Here is a 26,209-nt window from a genome sequence, read left to right as displayed (position 1 = left end):
AGGGGTCCTTGTAATAATCAAAGATAATTTATTAGTCTGCTTGATTGCCTGGAACAACTGTTGATACTAAATTAGAATATAAATAGTTGTATCTGTCACTGCCTATGTTCCTGTCACATTTAATAAGCTTTAAATCCCCTTTTCAACATTTTTCATTGTGAAGAAAGCATGTGAAAAAATGCCCTTTCAGAAACAAATGAGTGTGACTTACGATGTAACATTAATATTCTTCCAGTATGTGAAATTGTTCCACGTCACTTTTCAAGGAAGCTTCCTGTTGCCTTCTGGAGAAATACTGGCAGGGAAGGTGGTGAGGCAAGACATGAAGATAATTGAATTTAGTTTTAAATTGGACAGCTTAGTTTATAAACAATGAAGAGAGTAGCATTCCACAGAGCATATGTAATAAATCAGGATTCTTTGTTTATGAAAGGTTTTTTAAATCAGGTTAACAGTTTGCTTATAGGTTTTCTTGTTAGAGCATCCTAAATGCTTTGTTTAGAATGTGTTTCCAGCTCTCAATCTTGATTGTTTATTTTCTTAATTGTTTTTACCATTAGTTGTTTTCTGTATCGTGGGATTTGTCCACTGCGACTTGTACTATTCCTATAGAAGTTGAAAAAAGTTGGCTTTGAGGCATCTTTTTAGTAGAGTAAGAATAATATCTGCCCACAGAAAATCCTGGGGGCCACAGGGAGCACTCATAAATGATGCATTCTTTGGCTAAATGAATGAGATTTTATTCAGCTTGAAGGTACTTACAAGAAGAAATTTGACCGAGCTTTTAAAGATGTGAGGTCTTTGTGTGCTAATATGATAGCTACCTGATGCTTTACAACTCTTTCCCTTTCTTGTAATTCCCTAATTATTAACAGTACTGGACCCTGCCAAAGCTTTCTAATTCCCAGGCCTGATTCCCAAAGCCAGCCCCGTGCCACCTTCCGATACCGGTATGGTCGTTCACGCCATAAATCCAGACCTAAGTGAGAGCAGCCTCTCTATGGAAGGAAGGCAACTGCCGGCCTCACGCTGTCCTGTGGAGTTTCTCTACGTGTAGCTCTCTTCTTCTCGCAGGCGATTGCCAAAGAATGGAAGCAAGAGGATAATTTGGAGGCCGTGCGTGTTGTCTAGCTTTGAAACCGGATGACGAGGATTTGTCGTTGCTTATTTCTCTGTTGAGTGAGGAGATGGCTGTTATTCTAAACTTAGCCTGCCGAATACTTGAAGAGGACAGAGTTGCGTTTTGCATTACGTAATACAGAACATGTTACTGTTGCTGTAATGAGTTTTCTTATGGTCTGGGTAGGTGACAGGCAGGCTTTCTTTTGTCTCTAGAACTATATCCCATTGCACATTTTAACAATAGGTCAACTTACTTACCTGTTTTAAAGAAATGATCTTTCATTTAGCTGCTTACGTAAACACTGACTTTCAAAGGTTGAGGTGCCATCTTAATGAGCAGTAGATTGTAGGATTTGCTATGTAAGTAAGCCTGCAGAGGCCTTTTTGAAGAGTCAGTTTTAATAAAAATTTTTATTATACGTGACATACACTGTTATTTTCTTTACAATTACTAAAATGCCTGGATTGTTATTAATAAGTGTACTTATTGTTTATGATGATTAAGACCTTTCTCTTTCCTTTTTCCTCCCATCCCACTTTGTTTCCTGATTTAGGTGACAGTGTGAGGAATATTCAAGCATTTTCGGTCCTCCAGAATGCATTTTTAAGAGCAAAAACCAACTACCTAGCCCAAATCATCCTCGATGCCATCACAAACATTTACATGGCGGACAATGCCAACTACTTCATTTTGGAATCGCAGCACACATTGTCTCAGTTTGCAGAGAAAATTCCTAAACTTCCAGAAGTGCAGACCAAATACTTTGAGATGCTGGAATTTGTTGTCTTCAGCTTGAATTACATACCCTGTAAAGAACTGATCAGTGTGAGCATCCTTTTAAAATCCAGCACTTCTTTTCAGTGTAGCATCATTGCCATGAAGACACTCCTTAAGTTCACCCGTCATGACTACATCTTCAAGGATGTTTTCAGGGAAGTGGGGCTTCTGGAGGTGATGGTAAATCTTCTTCATAAATATGCAGCTCTTCTGAAAGATCCCACTCAGGCACTGAATGATCAAGGTAGCGTGTGCTCTTCCATTTTACTAATACTTGTCTTTTTTGGCTGGGAGTGGTGGACGCTAGCACTTAGGAGGAACGAGAGAGCCCGAAAGTGTATCTCAAGGGCTGAGTTCTGCTGGGGGCTGCTGTGCCATCTTAAAAGCTCGTTGGAATTGCTTCTCTCTTAACGTCCTGCGAGAAGCTCGAGGCAAGCTTTAACGAAAGATGCTGTATGAATGCAAAATAATAGGAGTTCATGTTTTCCTTTTTAAATGTTTTTTGATGTATTGGTTTAATATTTGTTACTTAACATGAAAAGAGCAAGTGAAGGAGCAATACATAGTATCTATACTCTTCCTCACAAAAGTTACTTGTGCATTTCATTGTGTTTAGCTCCAGTTTTGAAAAAATAATACAGAGCGCATATCTGAGCTCTTAATAGGAGTATGTATTCAAGTATGTGGACTTTTTCATAAGTTGGGTCTACATTTTTCTAAGAGCGTTTATTAAAAAAAAAAAATTTAGAAAAATTAGTGATCTCATCTCCAGAATTTAACATCTCAGAGATAAGCTAAATAGCTGCTTAGCCTGCGAAGCAGGCACTGCCAAGTGCTATAGGTGCACACATACACACACACGCACACAGAGTTCTTTTTTTACATTCTTTATCCAAATTGCAATTGAGTTAGTGTAAATCAGTGACAATTATTTTTTAATCATAACTGTTGGATGTTTCACCTGGGTTTATTGTCTGAAGCTTTGTTAGTGAGCAGTAGCAGCTGATTAGAGTTAGAAACCTTTGTTGCCAGCAACTCCATTGAAAAACACATCAATTCTCATGTTCCTGTAACTAAATGGACAAGCTGCCATCTGATTAGGGTGCTACCTGGGTGCATATGCCCTTGCATTGAGGCTTACTTCTTAGTAATTTTAAAAAAAATGTTGTTTTTTTTTTTTTCTGGAGTGTTACTCTGTGTTTAAGATGCCACTTGCAGTGTTGATTCGTCTGTTACACCTGTTGAATCATCAGCACATAGTGATGTGAATGTAGTTTTGTGCTTCTGTGTGGAATTTCTCTTTACGAGTACTGAATACTGAACAAGAACAGATCCTGTTAAGTCTTCAACTACGGTATGGTTTTGTGGCTTCCAGAAACAACAGTTGGGGATATGAAACTGCACATACAGCTGCAATGTCAGCCACTGAGTTCAGTGCTCAAAAGCTTCTGTTTAAAGTCTTGTCTTTATCAATGAACTTTTCAAATGATTCATAGATAAGCTTTCCCGGGAATGCACATGTAGACTAAACCTTAATTTGCTTTGGAATATGGTTAGGCTGCGTGTTCTCTGGGGAAGCAAAGAAAATAAGTGTTGGTGGAAGGTATCAAGAAGCATCTTAGAAAAGAGTGATTTTTACTATGACTTTGGCTTCTGAAATTATGTTTTAGGGGATTCAAGAAACAGTTCATTTGAGGACCAAAAGCAGCTGGCTTTATTGGTTATGGAGAGCTTGACAGTACTACTGCAAGGATCAAACACAAATGCAGGTAAGTAGAGAGACCGCTGTCAAAATATTTATAAAAAAGTAACTCAGAAAATTGTGCCTGAAAGCAAAGTAGTCTTGACTTTCTATCTTCAGGCAAGTAATCAAACACACTGAAATACACTTTTTCTCTTGCCAAGTTTTTCCAGGGGAGAGAATAGGCAGCGTAAACTAGAGTGCATAAAATAAAGCAGTACAAGATAGTGCTTCTTTTTAACTTGAGTTTCTTTGCTATTGTTTACCTGAAGACAACCACCACACCCCATCACTCTCCAACAATACTATAGTAATTTGTAATAGGGCTTGTAAACACAGGTTGTATATCGAAAAATTTAAGCATATAGTTAGATATGTAGTTTGCTGTTGACAGTGTCACGTCTACTTAAATGTGATTATAATGCTTGCATCTTAAATGAAAGATGGCTTTTCGTTTTTAAAGGCATATTCCCAGTCAGTATGTATAAATAGGGCTCTGTTATGAGTGTCTTTTTCTAAATCAGGCAGGTTTATATTATGCTTCATTAGCCAAGACTTAGAGACATCGAAATAGACAGTATGTGTATCTCATATATTAGTAAAAGCTGTCCCTGAGAGCTTGAAATAACAGATTGAGAAAGAGTGAGAACTGTTGTTAAACCCTTTTTGTCTGTTCTATTAGACAAAGAAGAAAATGAGCAGGTGGGGGAAGCAGACACCACCCTGAGGAACGAGGAAGTTTCTGGCCTTGGAGGCCATGAAATGTCCTTATTTCAGCAGGTTTTTTTTTTTTTTTTTCTTTTTCTCAATTCTGACTGGTGTTTTCTCATTCTGGATTTGTTTTTGTTTTCATTTAAGTAGGAGAAACTACAATCTGTGACAGATGCTTAAGAATGAAATCCTGAAAATTGTCCAGCTTGGTTGACAGCTCACTGTTTAAACATGAGCTCCTGAGCTAATGACATAAAGCTTGTAACCTGTTTCTTTTCTGCTTGTGCCTGGGCAAATTTTTTTATTTAACTTTAGGCCCAGTGTTCAAGTAACCTCCGGTGTTGTCTATGCCATTTCTGTGTTGCGCTTGTTTTAAAGTTCTGTTGCATTTCAGCTTGTGGTTTCAAACCACTTTCAAAGATGGCTTTTGAATTCTGCCCTCTGAGCATTTGCACCATCTGCCAGCTTGGCTTTGCCCCCGTACTTGATAAGTTAGTTAGTTCTTCATTCCATCAGGAAAGGCATTATTCATGGCACTCGAAATAAACCCCAGTTGCATGCCCTTAGTCAAAACAGAAAGTCATAGCAGGGAAGCAGAGGTTGCTCCAAGCTGATGTTTCAATTAGTTATGCATTCAGTCTGTAGTGGTTGCGTTTAGACCATTTTGTCGGGTTGCTTATGAGAAAGCTGTGGATGACACTGCCAGAAGCTTTGCTGAAGTTGAGATGTGTCTCCTTTTGCCACTTGCCTTTTGTCCCCCAAGCTACCTCTCCAGTCAATGGAAAGAAAAAAACCAAACCATGATCTTCAATTTACTAGATGAGTCTGTTCAATGGTGAACCAAGAAGCAAGTGAATTAGGCTGAAATAAGGAGGTTTTAGAGAGGAGTTCGTACAGATTACAGATGAATTGTGTGAATCAATTACACACTTGTACATTCATCGCTCAGCTTCAGTTTTGCCATGTAAGAAAAGGCAGAGTTAGAAATGAGTCAGAAAGGAGTGGCATGAAGGTACATGTGGGGGCTTCCGTATAAGGAGAAATTCAGAAAAAAACCCCAAAAAACCCACCAAACCCAAAAAACCTCAAGATTGTTTGATTTCTAAGGATGAATGAGAGGAGGTGGTATAAATATGGGATGATAACATCTCTGAAGAACTGGAATTGCCTCATATTTTGGAAGTGGCAGCTCTTGGTTCCCAGGACAGGACTGCATGTACCTGTGTGGCATCAGGGTCTGTGGTAGCTGAGCCTTGCTCCTGTGAGATACGGATCATGATCTGACCGTGGTAGTGTCCACCTGACTTGTGACAAATCCTTGGCTGCTGTTAAACGGCGTTGCTGACCTTGCCTAGGAAGCTTGAAGCAGCCATCACTACCTCATTGCTACTACTCAGTGCCGAGTTAATCTCTGAGTATCCACCAAAGAAACAACAGAGGGTAACGTAAAACACATCAGGACTGTGGGATGACACCACAGATGTTGTTTCTAAGGACTCCTGGAGAGTTCAAGGGCCCCGTTTCATCAGTAGCTCTCCAAGTTCAGGAGTATGACAGAGCTGTACAGGAGGAGTTACGAAGCCGTCTCTCAAAGAGGCTGTGGTTGCTGTCTGTGCGGCGTGACTGGGATGTGAGCCCAGTGGCACTGTATTCAGAGGCCGGCAGAGGTTTTGAGTCATCACAGAGAGGCATACATAAGCACTGCAAGGCTGCATAATGCCTCGTACCACACTCAAAGCTTGGTTTCTGGTCTTAAACGAGTATCTCTGATAAGGTTTCCTGAATATTGTGTAACCGATAACCAAATTTCAAATAAGAAATTTGGGTGTCGAGACCCAGACAGGTTCACTGGATAGTCGAGAATCTGGACCGAGAGTGGGGAGAGTATAAAATGTTACCTCAGTCTCTCTGAAAGCAAGAGACCTGACCACTGAGGGGATGCGGTTTGCCTGTAAAGGGATGCAACCAACTCAACTGTCTCAGGGTCTTAGACCTCTCCTTTTGCCTTATCCATGTCCATACCTCATCCAAAGAACGTCAGAGAAAGCAGGAGGCAGGAAATCAGAAATGGATTGTGAGACTAAGGTTTGTATGTGTACATTAGATGGAATAGACATTGCTCTGACTAGCTTTTGCGAATCCTGAACTTGATCATTTAAACTGCTCTTTTAGTTTATGGTCAGAAGGGAAGTGATCCCTTATGATGCAGTAATGCAGCATTGATCCATTCCCCTACTCTGTTTTCATCTTCAGTAGTTAACATAGGGCAGTACTCTAGGTGCTGACACTGTACTAAACACACATCATATGTGCCAGATATATTCCAGTTTGTTTTTTATGATGTTTTCAGAATCAATTTTCATTTAATTTTTGGTTAATATTGCACATGTGTTCTTCTGAGTATCCGGTAAACTTGAGAACCATTATTTGACGTAAGCTTTATCTCTACAGAGATAGGTCTTGCTACAAGAAAAATACTGCAGAATCTTACAAATCTTGTGGATAGATCGAATCACTTCTCAACCGGTGCTCCTAGTTTGCTCATCGTGTCCAGAAGCAGCCTAGTTACATTTAGTTCATTGCCAAAAATATAATAGAAACACTATCCTTAACCGAAACAGCATATAGTCTTCACTAAAGACGGAGGGTTTGCTATATTTTTTTCTTTGTTTCATCCTGTGACTCTTTGAGCTCTAGCATGAAAAGAATAACTACTGTTGCAGTAACAGAGTTATTGAGGACATTCTTAGAACTGCCGTGCATCCTTGTACTCCACACCTTTAGTGAAAACTGTTGTCAGAAGGGTATTGTTCAAGTTCTATTTTTATTTGTGGTAGGAGAGGAAAAATAGTAGTAAGTCATTAAACAACTATAGGGCTAAACCCCTGCCGTTCAGTCTGTAGAAATGCAAATAAACGCCTTTCATGTTTTGTTGTTGTCGTCATTATTTGTTACTGATTGTATTTTTCATACTCCTTATCCGCTTATCCCCACCCCCTTTCTGAGTAGGTATTTTCAGGGAGTTTGGCGGTGCGAGATGCGTGCACAACATAGTAAAGTATCCCCAGTGCCGGCAGCATGCCCTAATGATCATCCAGCAGCTGGTGTTGTCGCCCAGTGGAGAAGATGATATGGGCACTTTGTTGGGACTGATGCACTCGGCTCCACCTACGGAATTGCAGCTGAAAACGGACATCTTAAGGGTAAATGAAGTACTGTTCAGGACTCTTGCTCCTAAGCCGTGCTTTTAAAAAAGAAAGCACTGAGAAGGGGATTGGATTGGATAGATGGTATTTAGCTACTGAACGTAGATTGTCTCTGGAGCTGAAATGCGTACATTTGATGCGGGGTTTTTATTTTCTTCCATCTGTCCATGGCAGGTTTCAGAATCAGAGGTGAAGGCTAGTGGGTGAATATGTGTTTATAGCATCATCACTTGTAATCAGCCTCAGTGGATAGGCAATGAGGTTCTACAGTTATGATAACCTTCCCTGGAGGAGGAGTATTCAGTTAAAAATAATGAGAATACGTGGGGGGAAGAAAAGCAAGCATATAACACATAGGTTTATTTTCAGTGCTGGCTTGCATTTTCCTGTGGCAGACCTACTTTATTTTACCAATTAGTTAGTTATAAATGCTGAATTAGTTAATATAAATGTAAATCATAGTGACCGTAGTAGAAGATAGAGTCAAAGAACTTGCTTGCTTAAGCAAAATAGTGGAAAGGTAGGAAAGTAAGGCTGCGAGTGGAGGAGGAAGAGAGAAGAAACTCATCTGTTCTGTCGTATTAGGTTTTTTGGCTGCTAATTTAGACCCACAATTTCTTTTCAGAATAGCTAATGTTATTTTTATAAATTAACATAATACTGTTATTTTAGGGTAGAAAAGCTGAGGCAAGTAGTAATAAGTAAATGAGTCTTAACAGAGAGAACTCTGAGACGTCTAGGTTCATATCTGTTAAAAGGGGATGTACTATTTCTCTGGCAGATGAGCAGCTTCATATTATTCCAAAAGGCAGAAGAGAAAGCTAGAAATAAAATGATTCATTTGGCTGAAGACCTTGATAGACAAAGTGTGTCGTTTTTGAGCATGTATCATACACAATACTTAAGGGGAGAGAAAGGATATTGCAGTTCCCCAGTGGATTTAACATCCGAAGTCAGGGTTTCTGTCCTTCATCTGACCTGTTGGGTTTGTCTTCCATCGGTGCTGTTTTCAGGAGTTTTGGTTACGGAACTGACAGCCCAGAACGGTGCAGTGATGTGTCCCTTACTGTTTATCCAGGTTTGGCAGAAGTTGAGATACTGTCTTCAAAGGAATGACAGTCTTAACTATTTCACTACCCATCTTCTGAGGGCATTAAAAAACAAAAAAAGCATGATTCTTAAGAAGCAAATTCTTGGTCATGAAAGATTCCCCCTATACCCCCCAGCCTATTTTTCTGTATCAATAACATTTCTCTGTTTGTGACGCTTCGTGTAGAGAGACTTTTTTTTTCTATATTCCATATTCACCTGTGGGACAACCTTGCCATGACAGCTGGTGTTTTGTTTGTTCTTGGTTGGGTGGATGGGCTTCCCCACCCCCTGATTTCACAGATAAATGAGTATCTAGATTCATGTCGTTTCTGCTCTTTATACTGTGGCTTTGTATTTGTTCAGCAAGTAAGGTTTTACCCACTTTTGTTTCTCTCTTTCTCTCAGGCTTATTTTTGAACAGCAACTCTTAAAATCAGGTTTCACTCAATTCAGAGATTTATGGATTTCTTTGTAGAGGAAGGCTAAAATTAAGTGGGTTTTTTGGGTTAATTCTTTGCTGCTGTTGTTATCTTTGAGTGCTGTCGTGGCTTTGTAGCTGCCAGGTGCTTATGCATTGCAGATTCCGGGGAGACCTGTGTTAGGATGCTCCAAGGTTTAGATTTCTCATTGCTACAGGCAGTCGTTCGCCCACGCTTGCTTGAAATGGTTTGTGAAGTATGATGGCAGAGTAGATTCCTTTCTAATAGCTATATTCTCTGCCTTATCTCTAAGGGAATTACCTGGGAATTTTGGGTTCCATTCTAGGCTTGGTCAAGTCTTTTCTGTTGGCAGGTTCATTTATCTCCTTAATTTCTTATTTCTAAATTAGGGGCAATGCTTTATTTTTTCCCCTACTCTTTCTCTTTTTATTTTGTAAGCTCTTGAGGATGGGGACTCTTACAGTATAAAGTTGATGTTTGGAGACTTCAGGCGTTAACAAATCCTGACAAATGACATGAGGATTTTGCTAGCATATAAAAGAAAAACTGTTCAAGCTGTTTGTAATGCTGCTGCTTTTTTTTTTCTTCTTTGTTTTGATTGTTTGTTTTGTCCATAGGCCCTACTTTCAGTGCTGAGAGAAAGTCACCGCACAAGAACTGTTTTTAGAAAAGTTGGTGGATTTGTGTATGTCACATCTTTACTCGTTGCTATGGAAAGATCTTTGTGCTCACCGCCTAAGAATGGCTGGGAGAAAGTAAACCAGAATCAAGTGTTTGAACTGCTTCACACTGTGTTCTGCACATTGACTGCGGCAATGCGCTACGAACCAGCCAACTCTCATTTCTTCAAAACAGAGATCCAGTATGAAAAACTGGCAGATGCCGTTCGGTTACTTGGCTGCTTCTCAGACTTGAGAAAAATAAGTCCCTTGAATGTCTTCCCTTCAAATACACAACTATTTCAAAGACTTTTGGAGGATGACCTAATATCCCTGGATTCTGTGTCACCTACGCTAAGACACTGCAGCAAACTTTTTATTTACCTCTACAAGGTAGCAACAGATTCTTTTGACAGGTATGAACTTTGCTTTTTTTTTTTTTCTTTTTTCCTCTTTCCACCCCCCCTGCCCCAGTGTTCCCCAAAATAGTTCTCTTCAGATATGTTCATTGTAAGCTTTTGTATTTCCATTTTAATCTATTTCTTTGTTCCTTCACTCCAGTGAGAGGAATATAAGGTGTCAACATCTGGCCAAATATTGCCTTAACTTGCTGGTGTTCTCCAGGGTATGCAGCATTCTCTCTGATGTTGAATGTTTTTGTCATGGCAGCAATTAAGACAGAGATGTCAGTTTATGGTTATATTTGATGTGTTGAAGCAACCTGCTGGTTGACCCACAGACTGTCTGGTTGCTCTGTCATACAGAACTACTATATTTTTATGCTTTTGTTAAGCCAAATGAAATATTGGTTGTTGAATGTCACACCTTAAGTTCATTTTTCCTTTGATACGGCACTTTAAGTGATTAGATAATATCATGATGACTTTAGAATCATAGAATCATTTAGCTTGGAAGAGACTTTTAAGATCATCGAGTCATACCATAAACCTAGCACTGCCAAGCCCACCACTAAACCATGTCCCTAAGTGCCACATCTACACGTCTTTTAAATACCTCCAGGGATGGTGACTCCACCGCTTCCCTGGGCAGCCTGGTCCAATGCCTGACAACCCTTTCGGTGAAGAAATTTTTCCTAATATCCAATCTAAACCTCCCCGGCACAACTTGAGGCCGTTTCCTCTTGTCCTGTCACTTGGGAGAAGAGACCAACACCCACCTCACCACAACCCCCTTTCAGGTAGTTGTAGAGAGCGATGAGGTCTCCCCTCAGCCTCCTCTTCTCCAGGCTAAACACATCTAGACTACACATCTTGTTTTAGATGGATTGGCATGTTCTTTAAAGTTCTAGCTAGTCTGTAAATTATTGTTTTTTAAATTTAACTTCCAGAGTTAAAGAATGAGAATTTAAATTATACTGAAATTATACTTGAGATTGGAAATGAACAGCAAAGTCAAAGTGGATTCAAAATTACAACAAAACTTACTGAAGTATGTGTTGAAAATTGGCTTGTCTGAAAGTAGCTGTTATTTATAATTTAAGGTACAAAAAGGTAAAACACAGACCTAAGCTTTGTCTCTGGGACCTTGGAGCTGCTGCACCGCAGCTGTTTAATTGCATGTGACCCTGTTTTTCTAAGATGGGACACCTAGTTAGTCAAACACAGGGTCTGATTTTCCAAGTGTTGAAGGCGTGGCTGTGTATGTTGAGATATTGATAAAGCTGCCAATTGGTCAGGCTTTCTTAAACTAGGTGACTAGTAAAGTGCAAATTTAATGTTTTTGTTAATGAAAATTTTGCTTCCAAAGCAGCAAATCTTAATGCTTTTCTCTTGTTTAAAAAAACCCAACCAACCAAACCCCAAAAGTCAAGTACAGAAATCAATTTACTTGGTCTCATTTTAAAGTATTATTAAACCATTCAGACAGAGGGAGGAAAACTTGTATTAAGAATGTGTTGCATGTACTGTAGAAGTTATAACACTGGCTAACAGTAGAGTATGAGGAATCAATGGGGTAAGTAAATCCCATGGTGTTGTTGCATAAGCTACCTCATTAAGTTTCTTTTTTTTGTTGTCATCTTCAGTGACTGCATTCTCCCTTCTTAAATTTTCTGATTGTCATTCTTTGTAAAGTTTACATTGATTTTATTTCTTACCCATGTTGGTTATACTTGATTTGCTCGGGCTTTACGTTCTCCTCTCAATTTCCGCTGTTTAACATGGAAAGATGTTCCATTTTGCTAGCATGGTCTTATTGATAAACATCTGCAGAGTAATGAACAAGCCCTGCAGAGTCATGCCATAAAACAAGTACACGTTTTGCACATCTGCGTGTTTACCTGGTGCGTGTCATTCAGTAGAGTCCTTTGTCGTCCGTGTTGTTTTTGAAGAATGGGTCCTCGTAACAATTTTATTGGTGCTTTTGTAAAACTAACAAGTTTATGGCCTCTGGTTTCTCCTCTAACCTCTCTGTCCTACCCCTGTCTGTTTTGTCTGTAGTCGTGCAGAACAGATCCCTCCTTGCCTGACAAATGAGACTTCTCTCCCCTCTCCCTGGGGTACGCCAGCTTTGTCCAGGAAAAGGTACCGACCCTTTAAAGAGAAGTTGATCTCGCTTGTGATTTTTCTCTCACAGTTGTGTTTCTTAGTTCTTTGGGTTTTTTTCCTCTCAATTTGCTACTTTTTCTCTGAAGTGTGCATTTTCAGTTGTGTGTTTCCTGGATAAAATAGATGTGAAGGTATGTTTCATAGTGAATCCTGGGTAGTGATGCTCATGTATGAGATTAGAGATGTCTCCAGACTCCTGAGGCGCTTCAAGTTAAGTTCATGATTCAAAACCAAGTAAGGTCTAGCATAAGAAGTGATCTAAGGGAGAGGTATAAATGACACTCTCAGGAGCGGTTCAAAGAAGTTCAGACTATGCTAGTAGATCAATTAATACAGCAGGATTTCTTTTTTTTCTTGACTAATTTTTCAAGAAAAGATACTTTCAGCAGGAAGGTGGATGGCTTGTTAAGGTGCTCATTTGTTAGTAATTGCACAGAATAAAAAATAAAGAATGAACCTGTCAGTACTTGACTACCAAATGATGTAGAGGCATGCTAAATTAAAAGGTTTGGAAAGAAAGCACAAATGGCAAAATTCAGAAATCCTACCACCTGCTTCCCCCCACCCAAGCTACTATCTTTTCTTATGCATCTTAGCGTCTGGTAGATTTTTTTTTTTTCCTTAAAAAAAAAAAGTTTACTGATTCGACAACAGTGTGACTTACAGGCCTGTGCAAATGATGAAAAGGGAGATATTTTTCCTGGAGCCCCCAGGGAAGGGGGCAGCCGTTCGTTATCTGAAGATGCAGGTTTGGCAGAGTATTGCTTTTGAAGGCTAAGAGGACATTTGAAAGACGGTGGGTTATTTGAGGTGCAGGTGCCATGTGTGGAAAATACGGTCATTCTTGCTTAGTGTTCGGCTTAAAATATGCCATCAAGTTTCATGTTTGGAATGTAAAATATTTTGCAAAGGCTAACAAGCAAAGCTGCTTTTGGAAACTGCTTTGAAAGGAGATGTTTGTACTCGAGCAGGTTAGTAAAGAGAAGCCTTTTTCTGTCTTGCTGAGTGACGTTACCCAAGTCATACCTGGGTATTCTGCAGGGTCTGGCTTGGACAAGGCCACTTTCCTGGTAATCCTGAACCTCTTAAACTGTCGTTCCTTTCTTTTCTAACGCTGAGGCATAGGAACAAATGTAGCAGTTGCAGTTCACAGAGAAAAACCTTAGCAGCCAAACTCCTTTCCCTCTCATTTACTCTGAAGAAACCTGAAAGAAAACAGCGTTTCCTGTGGAGGCTTTTTACAGCTTTGGCCTCGATATTAACCTCTAGCATTACGGTTTGCCCTTTCTTGTACTACATCTTGCTGTTCTCCCAGGTGTAACTGGCATGGCTGCTCAGGTTCACTGAATTACTCAAACGCACAGGTATGCGAAGGCTTGCAGCAGAACACATGGAGTGCCTGCCAAGCAGGAGCCAATTCCAGGATGTAATGAATAAGAGAGTGCCAGATGGGTAGTTGATGCAGCCTGGTAATTAAAATATAAGTATATGTGTATATGAATAGCTACGTTAGGCTTCTTTTGCTTGTTTTTTGTAGTACTGAAAATGCAAGCAGTTATTTGAAAACCACGTGGTATAAGGCGAGGTAATGACTGGATAGTTTAAAAAGTCAGGATCCCTGTGGGGTGCTTTGGGCAATTCAGGTAAGCACCAGTGTAGTAACGTGGGTGCTTGCTGAGGTAAAGGAGTGTGTTTGCCAGGGATCTTCACAAACAAAAAAGGCCTTTGGGTGATAAGAAGTTGTGCAAGTCTCATAGCAAAAGTGGACAGAAAGAATGATTATGCTGGCCTGGGTGGCTTTTCAGATCCTTTCTGTAAAAGCATGGGTTTGAGTTAAAAAAAGGGACAGGGCTAGGCTTTTCCAAAAGTCTGTTTGAGCAGCTGTCTGCTTTCTCACGGTTGTTCAGCATCGTGTTTGTCATTCCTGGTGAATTCAGTGCCAGTAGCTGGGTTCTTCCTACTTTCCAAAATAAGCAACTTGGGTTTTGTAGTCCATTATTATTTGATTTTCTTTTTTTCTCTTTGAAAATGTCAGATACGGTCAGATTCTGTTGAAGTTGACTCTTCCGAGAGAAGTGTTTGCTCTTCTCTTACTGTTTTCTGTCTCCTTTACTTTGCTTCCCCAGGATCTCCCTCGTTGCTGTGGCCTGCTTTTCTGTCTTTTGACTTGGAAGACAGGTGCCTGAGAGAGAGCCCTGTGTTGTTTGGCTAAAAGAGCAAGCAGAAACTGTGCGCACAAATAATCCTTATAAACAAAAATAGTCCAGTTCTGATGCATGCAGTCTAGAATGGTTCTGGATATGTAGATATGCTAATATTCTCTCTCAGACATGTCTGCCACTTCTCTAAGCTGGGTTTCCCTGAGGAGCGGTGCCCTCCAAGCGTTATCATTTATGTAAACAGAGTAGGTCGGACTCCCCCAGCACATGTGTTGGGATGGCAGTACATAGCTGGCCTCCCTGTTACCTGGAATGCATTGTTCTTCCACCCCTCCTGTCAATTTGAGTCAAGAACTACAGCTTTGCCAGTTGTTTGGTTGCTGTACATTTTGGCAGAAAAAACTTACCTTGGCAGGGTGTTCTCTCTGGTTTTTTTTTTTTTTTTTTCCTTTTGATTTTGAGGATGCTTTGGGCCTGGCAGGGTGAAGTAGAGAATAGAATCTAACTTTGACTTTAAGATACTTTTAGCCATTGTATTTACAAAGTTTGGATGGAGACTACTCTTGGAGAATGATATGCAGAGGGTTTACCTACTATAAATCTTAAGTCTTTCCAGATGAAAATGTTATAATTCTGTTCAAGAGTTGTACTGAATTATATAATTGAGTTGGAATTTTTTATTTTTTGTTAAATTAGACAGATCTATGTGTCATCTTCGATACACTGCCTTTTTCCGTTGTCCTTTCGTCTCCTTTAAAGGGATCATATAAAGAATGTATAAGCATGGCTAAATGAATTTAATGCAGGTTCTGCACTGACCCATGGACCTGTAGCATTCAAGGAATACTTTGGCAGGATTTTGTAAGATCTATTTTCTTTCCCCTGCCTAGAGAAATCTTTTTGAACTGTTTTTGTTGTTGTTGTTGTTTTGATACAAGTACTCCTTATATGGAAAAACTAAATATAGAAGGTATTTTAAAATGATGTGAAAAACTTCCAATAATATATGCTTTAAGGACATAACTTTTAGATTGCTAACAGAAGAGTGAATTGCCTAGTCTTGACCGTATCCCCTTTTAAGTTTGTTGTATGTAATGTTGAAGTCCAGGCCGTTTGAGGCCAGGACCACGTGCTTGTTTGGGAATAGTACTGAGCAATGGCTCGGGTTTTTATTAGGCTCTCCCTGTACTACCGTGTTACAACCTCACAGTTTACCTAACGACGTGAATGTGATAGCGCAGCTCAGGATGCTTAGAAGTAAAATTTGTGTTTAAAAGTGGACAGAAGCTTGATCTTCAAGAAAGTCTTGGGGAGTGGAATTTCACTAGACTGAAGAGCATTCTTAAATACAAATGGATATTTAGTTTTAAACTGTATCCTGTAAAACTTGCATTGAGACGCTCAAGGTGACATTGGAAAGAGGCAGCAGTTTTCTGCTTCAGATAAAGAGCAATGCTGTTAGGATGCATGAGAAACAAACAACTGTCTGTGTTTCAATCTCTGCATTAAGACAGAGAAAAGGGTTGAGATAACATGTCTCTATGGTAGTACTACCAGTTGCTCTGCTGTTCTTAATTCTATTTAATTTTAAAAGAGACAATGAAGCCTTCGTCTACCTGCCAGATGTTTCAATCGGTGAGTCTGCTAGAGAAGTTTAGGAAATTGAGAGTTCGTAAAAACTCTAGAAAAATTGATTTGGGCAGATTTTTTTCTTAGTGGTTGGTTACAACAGAATTGCTGTACTGTTTGCTATAAGCATTAGCTGAATGAGTAAAGCATCAGTCATGTCGTATTTCTTCAAAAACTCTCTTTTCAAAAGTGCTCTTGGATTGTTCCAGATGCCAAGTTGTTGTTGATCTGCCATGAGCCTTTTCAGTAGGAACACTTTTGTTGAAATGTTGCTTATCGAGCCCGTTTTCCAGCCAGCAGAAGATGATTGTGGTGTACTCCCTACTGTCCTGTCTTAGGCTAAGTAATCCAGTGCCTCAGCCTTCACCTACAAATGATGTTTCTTGCTGGGTGCGTGTGAGATGGAACCTTCAAAGTGTTTAGGACAGAATTGTGCTTGCAGCCTTCCTCATCTCCCATCTATGTCTGTTTTTTCCCAGGAGAAAAGATTTCCTAGTTGGAAGTGCCTAATGGATGAGGCACAGCGAGTCTCCCAGTGTTATTTCTGTTAGGGGTTAGGTAAATCTCCGTCACTGAGAACAGGAGAGAGGAAATGCTTCTTTCATCTGATTTGATAGGAAGAGACCCATTTTTAGCTGGATTCACTTCTTGTAAAATGGCAGGCAGTATTTGATCTTCAAGAAAAATTGTTGCATAGAGTATGCTTTCTTTCCTCTTACAAATAAGCATATATGATAAATACTGTGAAAATACGGGTGTGTTTGTGTTGTTTGGGTTTTTTTTTGTGGTGACCATGAGCCTTTTGAGATATCTTTTGCTTCTAAAGTACCATCTTGAAAGCATATGTTCAGTAAGCTGCTCATGCTGTTTGTCTGTTGAATCTCGTGCTGAAAGAAGAATGGCATCAAGCCGATACCTCAGAGGGTTTCAATGAGAAACGCGTCTACAGCTCTCAGCGCAAGTGTTTGCTTCTAAGTCAGTGTGTCAAAGCCTCTTTTCCCTGCATCAGGCTAAAGCAGCTTAATGTAAAACTAAATTGCCGTAGCAGTCCTGGAAAGACTGAGAGCATACGGAGTGCTGGCATGAGTGTACACTGAAACCAACTTTCTGTTCTTGTAGACTCATTGGAGATTGCCAAGAATTTTGTGTGTTTTATAACCAGTTGTTAATGAAAAGTAAATGGGGAGAAACACACTCAAAGCTGAATTTGTCCCCCAAAACAGGAGCAGTGGGAGCTTGCGTGCTGCTGTTGCTGTGTGCTGCCACTGCAACTAGAGTGAAAAGAGGGAGGTGATAAAGACAACCTTTAAGTTCTTCAAACTGTGTAGCACGTGGGGAAAAGACTTCTGAGTTCAAGCATAGTTGAGAAATTGAGACCCTTCCAGGTTGTCTTTGGGGAAGCATGTCCAACAGGTTTGAGAAGAGGAAAGCACTTGGTCTGTCTAACTGAGGGAAGAGAAGGGAGAGGGGAGTAACGTCTATAGGCCAGTTCAACTTTTGCATCTTTCAGACAGCTGTAAGCTCATCATAGATGGGTGTTGTAACTATGGGATATTTTCTGTCCTGCAGGCACGCATATCATTCTGTGTCAACACCTCCTGTTTGCCCTCAGAAAAACATAGCTGATGTGAAACTCCAAACAGGACCTACATCTGTACAAAGCTCCGATGCGGTCATTATCCACCCTGGTGCTATGCTCGCGATGCTGGATCTTCTAGCCTCTGTTGGATCAGCTACACACCCAGAGGTAGGGAAAAAAAAGTTCTGCTGTCTTAAGCTTTGAGAGTGATTGGGGAAAAAGGATCGCTATGGGAAATAAGAAAACTGATGTGGTCCTCTTGTTTTGTGCTGAGAAACTAATAAATTTCACAGGCTAATCGAGTTGAATAACTGGTGACATAGAGGTCTGATAGAAATCGTTTTATTTCATAGGTTTTGTTTCGTGTCTCTCTTTAAAACTCCTGGCAACAATGTCAATTTAAATAAATGTCTGTAGTGGCCGTCAGATAAGTTTCCAAGCATTGTGATTAATTCGTGTTTTCCCTGACGTATCGGGTGTTAACACATAGTACAAGGAGGGCACGGGACTGGCCGTTATTGTTCGGTGTATATCTGCTGTTTGAAATAGCTGGAATATGTTCTAGTTCCAAAATTGTACTGTCTGCTTTGTACAATTCCCAAACCAAAACCTCTGCTGGCGGTTTGTGTATAAAGGATTTGTTGGACACTTTTTGAAGTTGCTTAAGTATTTTTTGTTCCAGATATCTTCCCTGAAGAACACTGTTTATTTAAAAAAAAAAAAAGACAGTTCTGAAAGCTTACAAGAATTACTACACTTGATTCCTCTTTCTGGTCCTGTATTGATGATGAATGTGGTGACTTTCTGTCTTCAGGGCATTAAATTGGCAGTTAGGTTGCATATATCTTCAATTTGTAGAGATGATGATAGGGAGCAGAATGAAGCCCCCACAATCCAAGGGGAAATGGTTAGCGACCGGCTACATCACTTAAACACACACAAGTCTATGGGGCCGGATGGGATTCACCCAAGGGCACTGAGGGAGCTGGCGGAAGTGCTCGCCAAGCCACTTTCCATCATCTACCAGCAGTCCTGGCTAACCGGGGAGGTCCGGTTGACTGGAGCTTAGCGAATGTGATGCCCATCTACAAGAAGGGCCAGAAGGCAGATCCAGGGAACTACAGGCCTGTCAGCCTGACCTCGGTGCCAGGGAAGGTTATGGAGCAGATCATCCTGAGTGCCATCACGTGGCACATACAGGACAACCAGGTGATCAGGCCCAGCCAGCATGGGTTTGTGAAAGGCAGGTCCTGCTTGACCAACCTGATCTCCTTCTATGATGACGTGACCTGCTTAGTGGATGAAGGAAAGGCTGTGGATGTTGTTTACCTGGACTTAAGTAAAGCCTTTGACACTGTTTCCCACCTCATTCTCCTGGAGAACCTGGCTACTCATGGCTTGGACGGGCACAGTCTTCATTGGGTAAAAAACTGGCTGGATGGGTGGGCCCAAAGAGTTGTGAATGGAGTTAAACCCGGTTGGCGGCCAGTCACAAGTGGTGTTTCCCCAGGGCTCAGTACTGCGGTTTTGTTTAATATCTTTATTGATGATCTGGATGAGGGGATCGAGTGCACCTTAAGTAAGTTTGCAGATGACACCAAGCTGGGCGGGAGCGTTGATCTGCTGGAGGGTCGGAAGGCTCTGCAGAGGGATCTGGACAGGCTGGATCGATGGGCCAAAGCCAACTGTATGAGGTTCAACAAGGCCAAGTGCCGGGTCCTGCACTTGGGTCACAACAACTCCCTGCAACGTGACAGGCTTGGGGACGAGTGGCTGGAAAGCTGCCCCGCAGCAAAGGGCCTGGGGGTGCAGGTCAACAGCCGGCTGAATGTGAGCCAGCAGTGTGCCCAGGTGGCCAAGAAGGCCAACGGCATCCTGGCCTGGATCAGAAAGAGTGTGGCCAGCAGGAGTAGGGAGGGGATCGTGCCCCTGGACTCGGCACTGGTGAGGCCGCACCTCGAATGCTGTGTTGGGTTTTGGGCCCCTCACTCCAAGAAGGATATTGAGGTGCTGGAGCGTGTCCAGAGAAGGGCGACGGAGCTGGTGAGGGGTCTGGAGCACAAGTCTGATGAGGAGCGGCTGAGGGAGCTGGGGTTGTTCAGTCTGGAGAAGAGGAGGCTGAGGGGAGACCTCGTCGCTCTCTACAGCTCCCTGAAAGGGGGTTGTGGGGAGGTGGGTGCTGGTCTCTTCTCCCAAGTGACAGGAGAAGAGGAAATGGCCTCAAGTTGCGCCAGGGGAGGTTTAGGCTGGATATGAGGAAAAATGTCTTTCCTGAGAGAGTGGTGAAGCACTGGACCAGGCTTCCCAGGGAGGTGGTGGAGTCCCCATCCCTGGAGGTATTTAAAAGACGTGTGGATGAGGCACTTATCGAGACATGGTTTAGTGGTGGACTTGGCTGTGTTAGGTTAACGGTTGGACTTGATGGTCTTACAGGTCTTTTCCAACCTGAATGATTCTATTATTCTATATTAAGTTACTAGGAATAGCTTAGCAGTCACAAAAATAAAAGTTCTTCGTACACTCTAAGAATGTAGAACTTCTAAACTGACTCACTTTTGCTGGTGAGAAGGAGAGGTTAGTTTAACCATCCCTACTGGAACTGTTTTTCTTTACAATGGTTGTGGTAATCCTTCATATAAGTTTTTATCCTTTTTCTTAAGGAGATGGAAGCGTCTCTTCACACGCACATGCGTACACACCCCCAATGCACACATGTGTACATATATTTAAGTATGGGACGTTTTGTATATTTATTGCTAACGGTAGTTTCCTTTTCTTTATTATGCATAAGGGCTTTCTTTTATTTGTCTTCTCAGTTTGTGTCTCAAGATGTGCGCTTTTCTCTCTTTCAGCATGCGCTGGATCTCCAGCTTGCAGTGGCCAATATCCTGCAATCTCTAGTGCACACAGAGAGAAACCAGCAAGTCATGTGCGAAGCCGGGCTCCATGCGCGACTTCTACAAAGATGCAGCGCTGCTCTGGCTGATGAGGACCACTCGCTGCATCCGCCACTCCAAAGGATGTTTGAAAGGCTGGCCTCCCAGGCGCTGCAGCCAATGGTGTTGAGGTCAGAAAGATAGCATTGAGGTCCCGTTGAGCTGAGCCTGCGCTGTTGCTGGCTGACTGTGAATGGCTCGGATTGGTAGAGAGCATAAGTGACCTTGTGTGGTGGTGATCGCACGGGATGCCATTTTATTTCACATGAAGTAGATTGGCTTGCTTCTGTTAATCAGCACATAACCCTGGAGACGTTGGGAATTGGAGGGCGGGGGAGGAGGGAGAAGTGTGGAGCGGGGAAATCCGTTTGGTGTTTTTCACAGAGATAGTACTGAAGTTAAATGCTTGCATCCTCCCTGCAAGTCTTGAGAGGCTATCAAAAATGCCTTTCCTGGCTAAATCCTCAGGAAGAGGAAACATGATGGTTTTAAAAGCAACACTGCCATAGAAGAGGATGGATTCCTAGACTTTTCGGTGCAATGTTTAATACCTCGGATTGGAAAAGCTTCAGGCCAGGAGTTTTATTTAGCACTTCAGTTTGTGTGAAGGAAATGCAGGAACGCGACGCAAGAGGTGTCTGGAAAAATCTGGGGATGCATAGCTTTAAAAAGTGGATCTTTCTGCTTATTAATGCAAGTAGGTTTGTGCACCTATGCTGGTACTAGAAAAGCAAGCTTGAAAAGTTTATGAGCCTATTTGGAATGATTTGTTGAATACCCACGCAGTTGTATGACTCTTTGGATTGCTTGGTAGATTCTGGGGTGACCTTCTTGCGGCCTTTCAGTATAAAAAGGGGGCTTATAAGGACGATGGAGAAAGGGTCTTTACCAGGCCTGTCATGAGGGGACGTGGGGCAAGGGTTTTAAACTGAAAGAGGGTGGATTTAGATTGGACACAAGGAAGACGGTTTGTACAATGAGTCTGGTGAGACACTGGAAGAGGTTGGCCAGAGAAGCTGTGGATGCCCCGTCATTGGAAGTGTTCAAGGTCAGGTTGGACGGGGCTTTGAGCAACCTGATGTAGTGGAAGATGTCCTAGCCCACAGCAGAGGGGTTGGACTAGGTGATCTTCAAAGGTTCCTTCCAACCCAAACCATCCTGTGATTCTGTGACCTCAGCTGGAATAAGGAGCTTTGCTGTATTATCTCCTATGGATTGCTGACTGGCTGACCTGCAGCCAGGACAGCTGGTTGGTTCACTTCAGTGGCATGTGGCCGTGTCGGAAATGATTCTGCAAGGAGCATGCTTGCTGGTAGTCGCATCACAGGGACTTAAGCTTCCCCAATCATAGATGCTGATAGCCTAAGTAGCTGTAGATACAGATACTGTAGTTATCTATAGCTATAGATGTTGATAGCTGTGAAACTGTCCCCCTGCCAAATAGGACACGTGGATCAAACAAAGCTGAGGTCACTTACTCACTTCAGCCTGTGGTCTGCCTTTCCATATGAGTTCGGCTTGCTGAATGTGCATCAGTGAGTGTCCTGATGTTCTCCTACAGGATGTGGTAGCCTCCTGCCAAGTCTTTGGAATTAAGGGAAGGGAATTGGGAGCTTTATCAGAATTGTTTCATTGGTTAAAATAATGTCAACTTTTAAGAGCATGTGTTCAAAACTTAAATACTTGCAAATGGATCAAATGTGTTTCTTGTAATTATGCATTAGTTTATTTTCTTAGTTAAAAGTTATGTTTATTACAAGTAATGACTGTCTTTTTTAAAAAATGGTATTAGATTTGGTGCCATTCTAGGCAAATAAATGGACAAAATGATTTGTAAATTTTTTATTCTCTTTCTCAGGGAATTTTTGCGCTTGGGAAATCCTTTGAATTGCGGAGCATGGGACAAAAAGCTGTTGAAACAGTACCGAGTACACAAACCCAGCTCACTGAGTTTTGAACCGGAAATGAGAAGTAGGTGCTCAAGTGCTAGAAATTTGCATAAAGAATGCTTCACTGCCATCCCCCCAGTTGCATACTTACGTAAAATTTGTAGATGAGCATCCGGAAAAATCTAACTTCGCCCCTGCTTTGTATGAAAGTGAAATCGTCAAAATGGTTTGATTGGGAAAAGTTCTAAAAGCAGAGGGAACATAGTACTTGGTATTTATTATATAACCAGTGAGGTAATTAAAATGTTTTATTTTATGAGCAGGAACTATTAAATATGATAGTAGTTTGCTTTTCAGTCTTGGGTAGGTCCTGAGTTTGTAGTTATTTAACAGTAAAAGGAAAAATATTTTTCTCAGATACTTCCATGTACACATCACATGTCCTTAAATCTATGTAGTATGTCTCATGGGTTCAGTAAGGTGTCAGATAAAATAACTGAATTTCCTACATTGAAACATAATTCCATTTATTTCAGCTAGACTCAATAACCTGGCTCATCATTAGCATCACTAGTAATGAGAAAGAAGTAAAAAGAAAAAAAAAAAAAAAAGCCCAATTTACCTAATCTGGCAGAATCTTAATCTAATAATAATTTCTCTTATGAAGAGGTGGAATTTGGAGTTGAAACACCCACTCTTATTTAATTATTTAAAGTTCAGCAGTCCCTTTTTAACCATTCATTAATTTTTCATGGTAAATATTTACAATGGTTTTACTCATTGCTCACTTTCAGTGTTTACTTTGTTAGTATATTAAAATTGAAGTATCTAATAGTATGTGGTTGAATTATGAGCACGTAGTAACTTCAAAGTTTTCAACAAAAATGACAGACTTACATCAGCTTTTAAAAAAACCCAAACAGGTAGGGGGGGACGACACACCCCACAACAACTCAGTTTCAGTTTTAGTCCTGGAATTAACACTGGGGGAAGGTATTCACAATGTATTTTGATAGGATATTCCCTAGATGTTCCTAGATTATAGATACATCTGCCTATGCAGTAGGGAAGTTCTCATTATAGCTTTGTGTGGTATCCTGTCATGGAAGTTCATCCCTCTGAAAGAATACTTCATAAAGCAATTACACATCAGCTCTGGTTATCAGGCTGGAAAGTTACATCTGTTTTCCAGCCCTTTAATGAATCAGTCTGATAAACTGTGCTGAATGTCTGTAACCAACGGATTCCTCCAGCCGATCCGAACCTCTCTTCTATGTGCACTCTTTCCTGTTATTATCCATGAGTGGCAGAGCTTGGGAATAGCTGTTCGTGTAGTATAGGAGAGTCTCAGTAAATGGTAATACAAAGAAATTATTGATAAGCTTCCAAAGCACGTGATATTTATTTCTAGGTGTCAACTCAGGCGTCATATGGCCAGTTGTAACACATAGTTAAAAATATCTTAGTTGAAATGTTTGAATTATTTAAAATGAACCAGGAAGTATCCTGGATAGTACTGAATTACAAGCATTAAATAATGAAATAAATAGAGTAACTGAATTCATGTTATGTCATCAAGTTCAGTACATTTAAAAAGAGGAGAGGAGGAGAGAGTCAACTTACCTCTCAGCCAGCGCTTGCTTTATTTATTTTTAATAGGGTGTTATCATGGGAGAAAGCAAACGATGAAAACTGGAAATGTGAGTCTGAAAATTTTTTAACCTAGGAAAGAGAAGGCCAAGGTAGTTTCCTGAACGCTGCAAGTTATCATGTTACATTTCCTAAGCTAATTTTACTGAGCCTTTCTGCTCCGAGACTTTTAGCTCAGAGTTACTGCGTCTGAAAAACATCAAGCAGAGTTTTTCCTGACTGTTAAGTCAGGTAGCAGGAATGCGCCTGAAATGGAGCCTCTGCGAAAGGGACGCTTTCCCGATGTTAGGTAACGGGATGGCCTCTTGGCCCAGTTCTTTGGCTTTACCACAGACTTTCTATAATACCTTGTGCAAGATGCTGGTCTCTGCCTCAGCTGAGCGTTTTTATGAGAGCAATACTTCCCAACTCCTAATTGTCTAACTGAGAGGCTGAACTAGTTGACGGTGATTGACAATTCAGCTATTGCACTGGAAGCAGTACTTGAAAAGTCCAAATAAATAGCCTGAAAATGCCTCCCTTTTGCAATGCTGTGTTGTTTCTTGGCTTCTACTGTAGATAGCATGGTTACCTCAACGGAGGGTCTGGGTTCTGACAGCGTCTTCAGTTTGCATGAAGACAGCCACTATCGGATAAGCAAGAGCCTGCTCAAGCCAGCAGAAGGGAGCACAGTACCCCTGACGAGAGTGAAGTGTTTGGTCTCCATGACAACCCCACATGATATCAGGCTTCACGGATCATCAGTTACCCCGGCATTCATTGAGTTTGACACATCTCTTGAAGGGTTCGGGTAAGGTCCTACCGTGCTCTCAGATAACATGGGGCACAGTGCAGTGTTTTCTTACTTTCTTCTCTCAAAGAAATAATTGTAATTTTTTAATGGACCAGAAACAAATGAATTCTTTAAAGAAAAGGAAGGAATCCTTCAAGGCACATAAATTTCCACTCTGTCATTCATTAATGCCTTGAAACCAAATGCTTCCTTGCCATGTGTGAAAGTAGAAGTAGGTACATATCTAAACATTGACAGTACCCTCTCAGTTCTGGATTTCACGTGCTTTTTAAAATGAAGGAACGCCAACATACCCTTGCAGAAACTCATTAGTTGCTAGGAATTGTGTGTGACATTTGGATGGCTCAAATGCTCTGAAACCCATTTAAAATTGCTGAAGAACTTTGAAATGCAGAAGTGGACAAATTGGAAATACAAGTAAAGCAGAGAAGGCAGCTATGTCGAGTCCAAATAACTGGAAAAAAAATGATTATTAACTGGAGGTGTAACCTGAATATAATGCTTAACTCATTTTTTCTTTTAGCACCCGGTATCACCTTCACTTACTGTTTTTCTCTCTCTAAGTAAACACCTGCTGAGTGAGGCACTTTGAGGATCACGTAAAATGATTTAACTTGACTGTTCAGAAGATGAAAACATGACACCATTCTCAGCATCTGTTTAAGGAAAATGTTTTGTCTTTTTGGTTATAAAAATGGAATAGAAAAACCTCAAAATGCTCATTTTGTTCTGTTCTAAGGGGTAAATACCTCAAAAATTGCTATAAAAATTCAGACCAATAGTATAAGGAACAGGTATTCCTTAACGTCCTGCGGCCTGGTCTGTAGGCGGAGGCTCGCAAATAGGCTGAAAGCCAGTATCTCAGAGGGCAGTGTTGTGAGGTACATGCAAGTCAGACAATTGTGAATGGCACCTCAAACAATAAGTACTTGTTTAGAATTTCCCAGAAGCTTGGTTAAAAGCTTAAAAACCTTGACTAGGAGCATTATTAAAAGCTTTCTAGTGTTACGAACCCCACCAGAAATGACAACTGCTGTGAAGCCCAAAAGAGTGTGACAAATTCTTGTATGAGATGTGTAGTTCCTCAAAGTTTGTGAGGTTTTTTTTTTATTCTCTCTTTTAAAAGAATTGTGAGAAGGGGTCGAAATGATCTGTTGTCCATGGCTGTACCACAATTTCATAAAACCAGAAACAGCTCCACCTGACAGAATCATTCATCCTGTCTTTTTCTTTCCAGACCTAATATTTATACTACTGT

At 41.0% G+C, this 26,209-nt stretch overlaps 1 protein-coding gene across 1 annotated transcript in view; it reads left to right on the top strand.

Annotated features, from left to right (window-relative positions):
• WDFY3 (WD repeat and FYVE domain containing 3) overlaps window positions 1–26,209 on the top strand; it is a 121,101-nt gene that overhangs the window by 25,445 nt on the left and 69,447 nt on the right. The window contains exons 8-16 of the mRNA XM_059826993.1: window positions 1,677–2,144; window positions 3,571–3,669; window positions 7,362–7,555; window positions 9,708–10,165; window positions 12,209–12,292; window positions 17,674–17,851; window positions 20,536–20,750; window positions 22,478–22,594; window positions 24,721–24,948. Of these exons, the coding sequence (XP_059682976.1) occupies window positions 1,677–2,144; window positions 3,571–3,669; window positions 7,362–7,555; window positions 9,708–10,165; window positions 12,209–12,292; window positions 17,674–17,851; window positions 20,536–20,750; window positions 22,478–22,594; window positions 24,721–24,948 (2,041 nt within the window). The remainder of the gene's footprint in view (window positions 1–1,676; window positions 2,145–3,570; window positions 3,670–7,361; window positions 7,556–9,707; window positions 10,166–12,208; window positions 12,293–17,673; window positions 17,852–20,535; window positions 20,751–22,477; window positions 22,595–24,720; window positions 24,949–26,209) is intronic.

This window comes from Gavia stellata, chromosome 19 (genome assembly GCF_030936135.1).
Source record: "Gavia stellata isolate bGavSte3 chromosome 19, bGavSte3.hap2, whole genome shotgun sequence".
In the NCBI taxonomy this organism is placed as follows: Eukaryota; Metazoa; Chordata; class Aves; order Gaviiformes; family Gaviidae; genus Gavia; species Gavia stellata.
The sequence above is the reverse complement of the archived record's forward strand: the minus strand, read 5'-3'. Positions and strand labels throughout refer to the sequence as shown.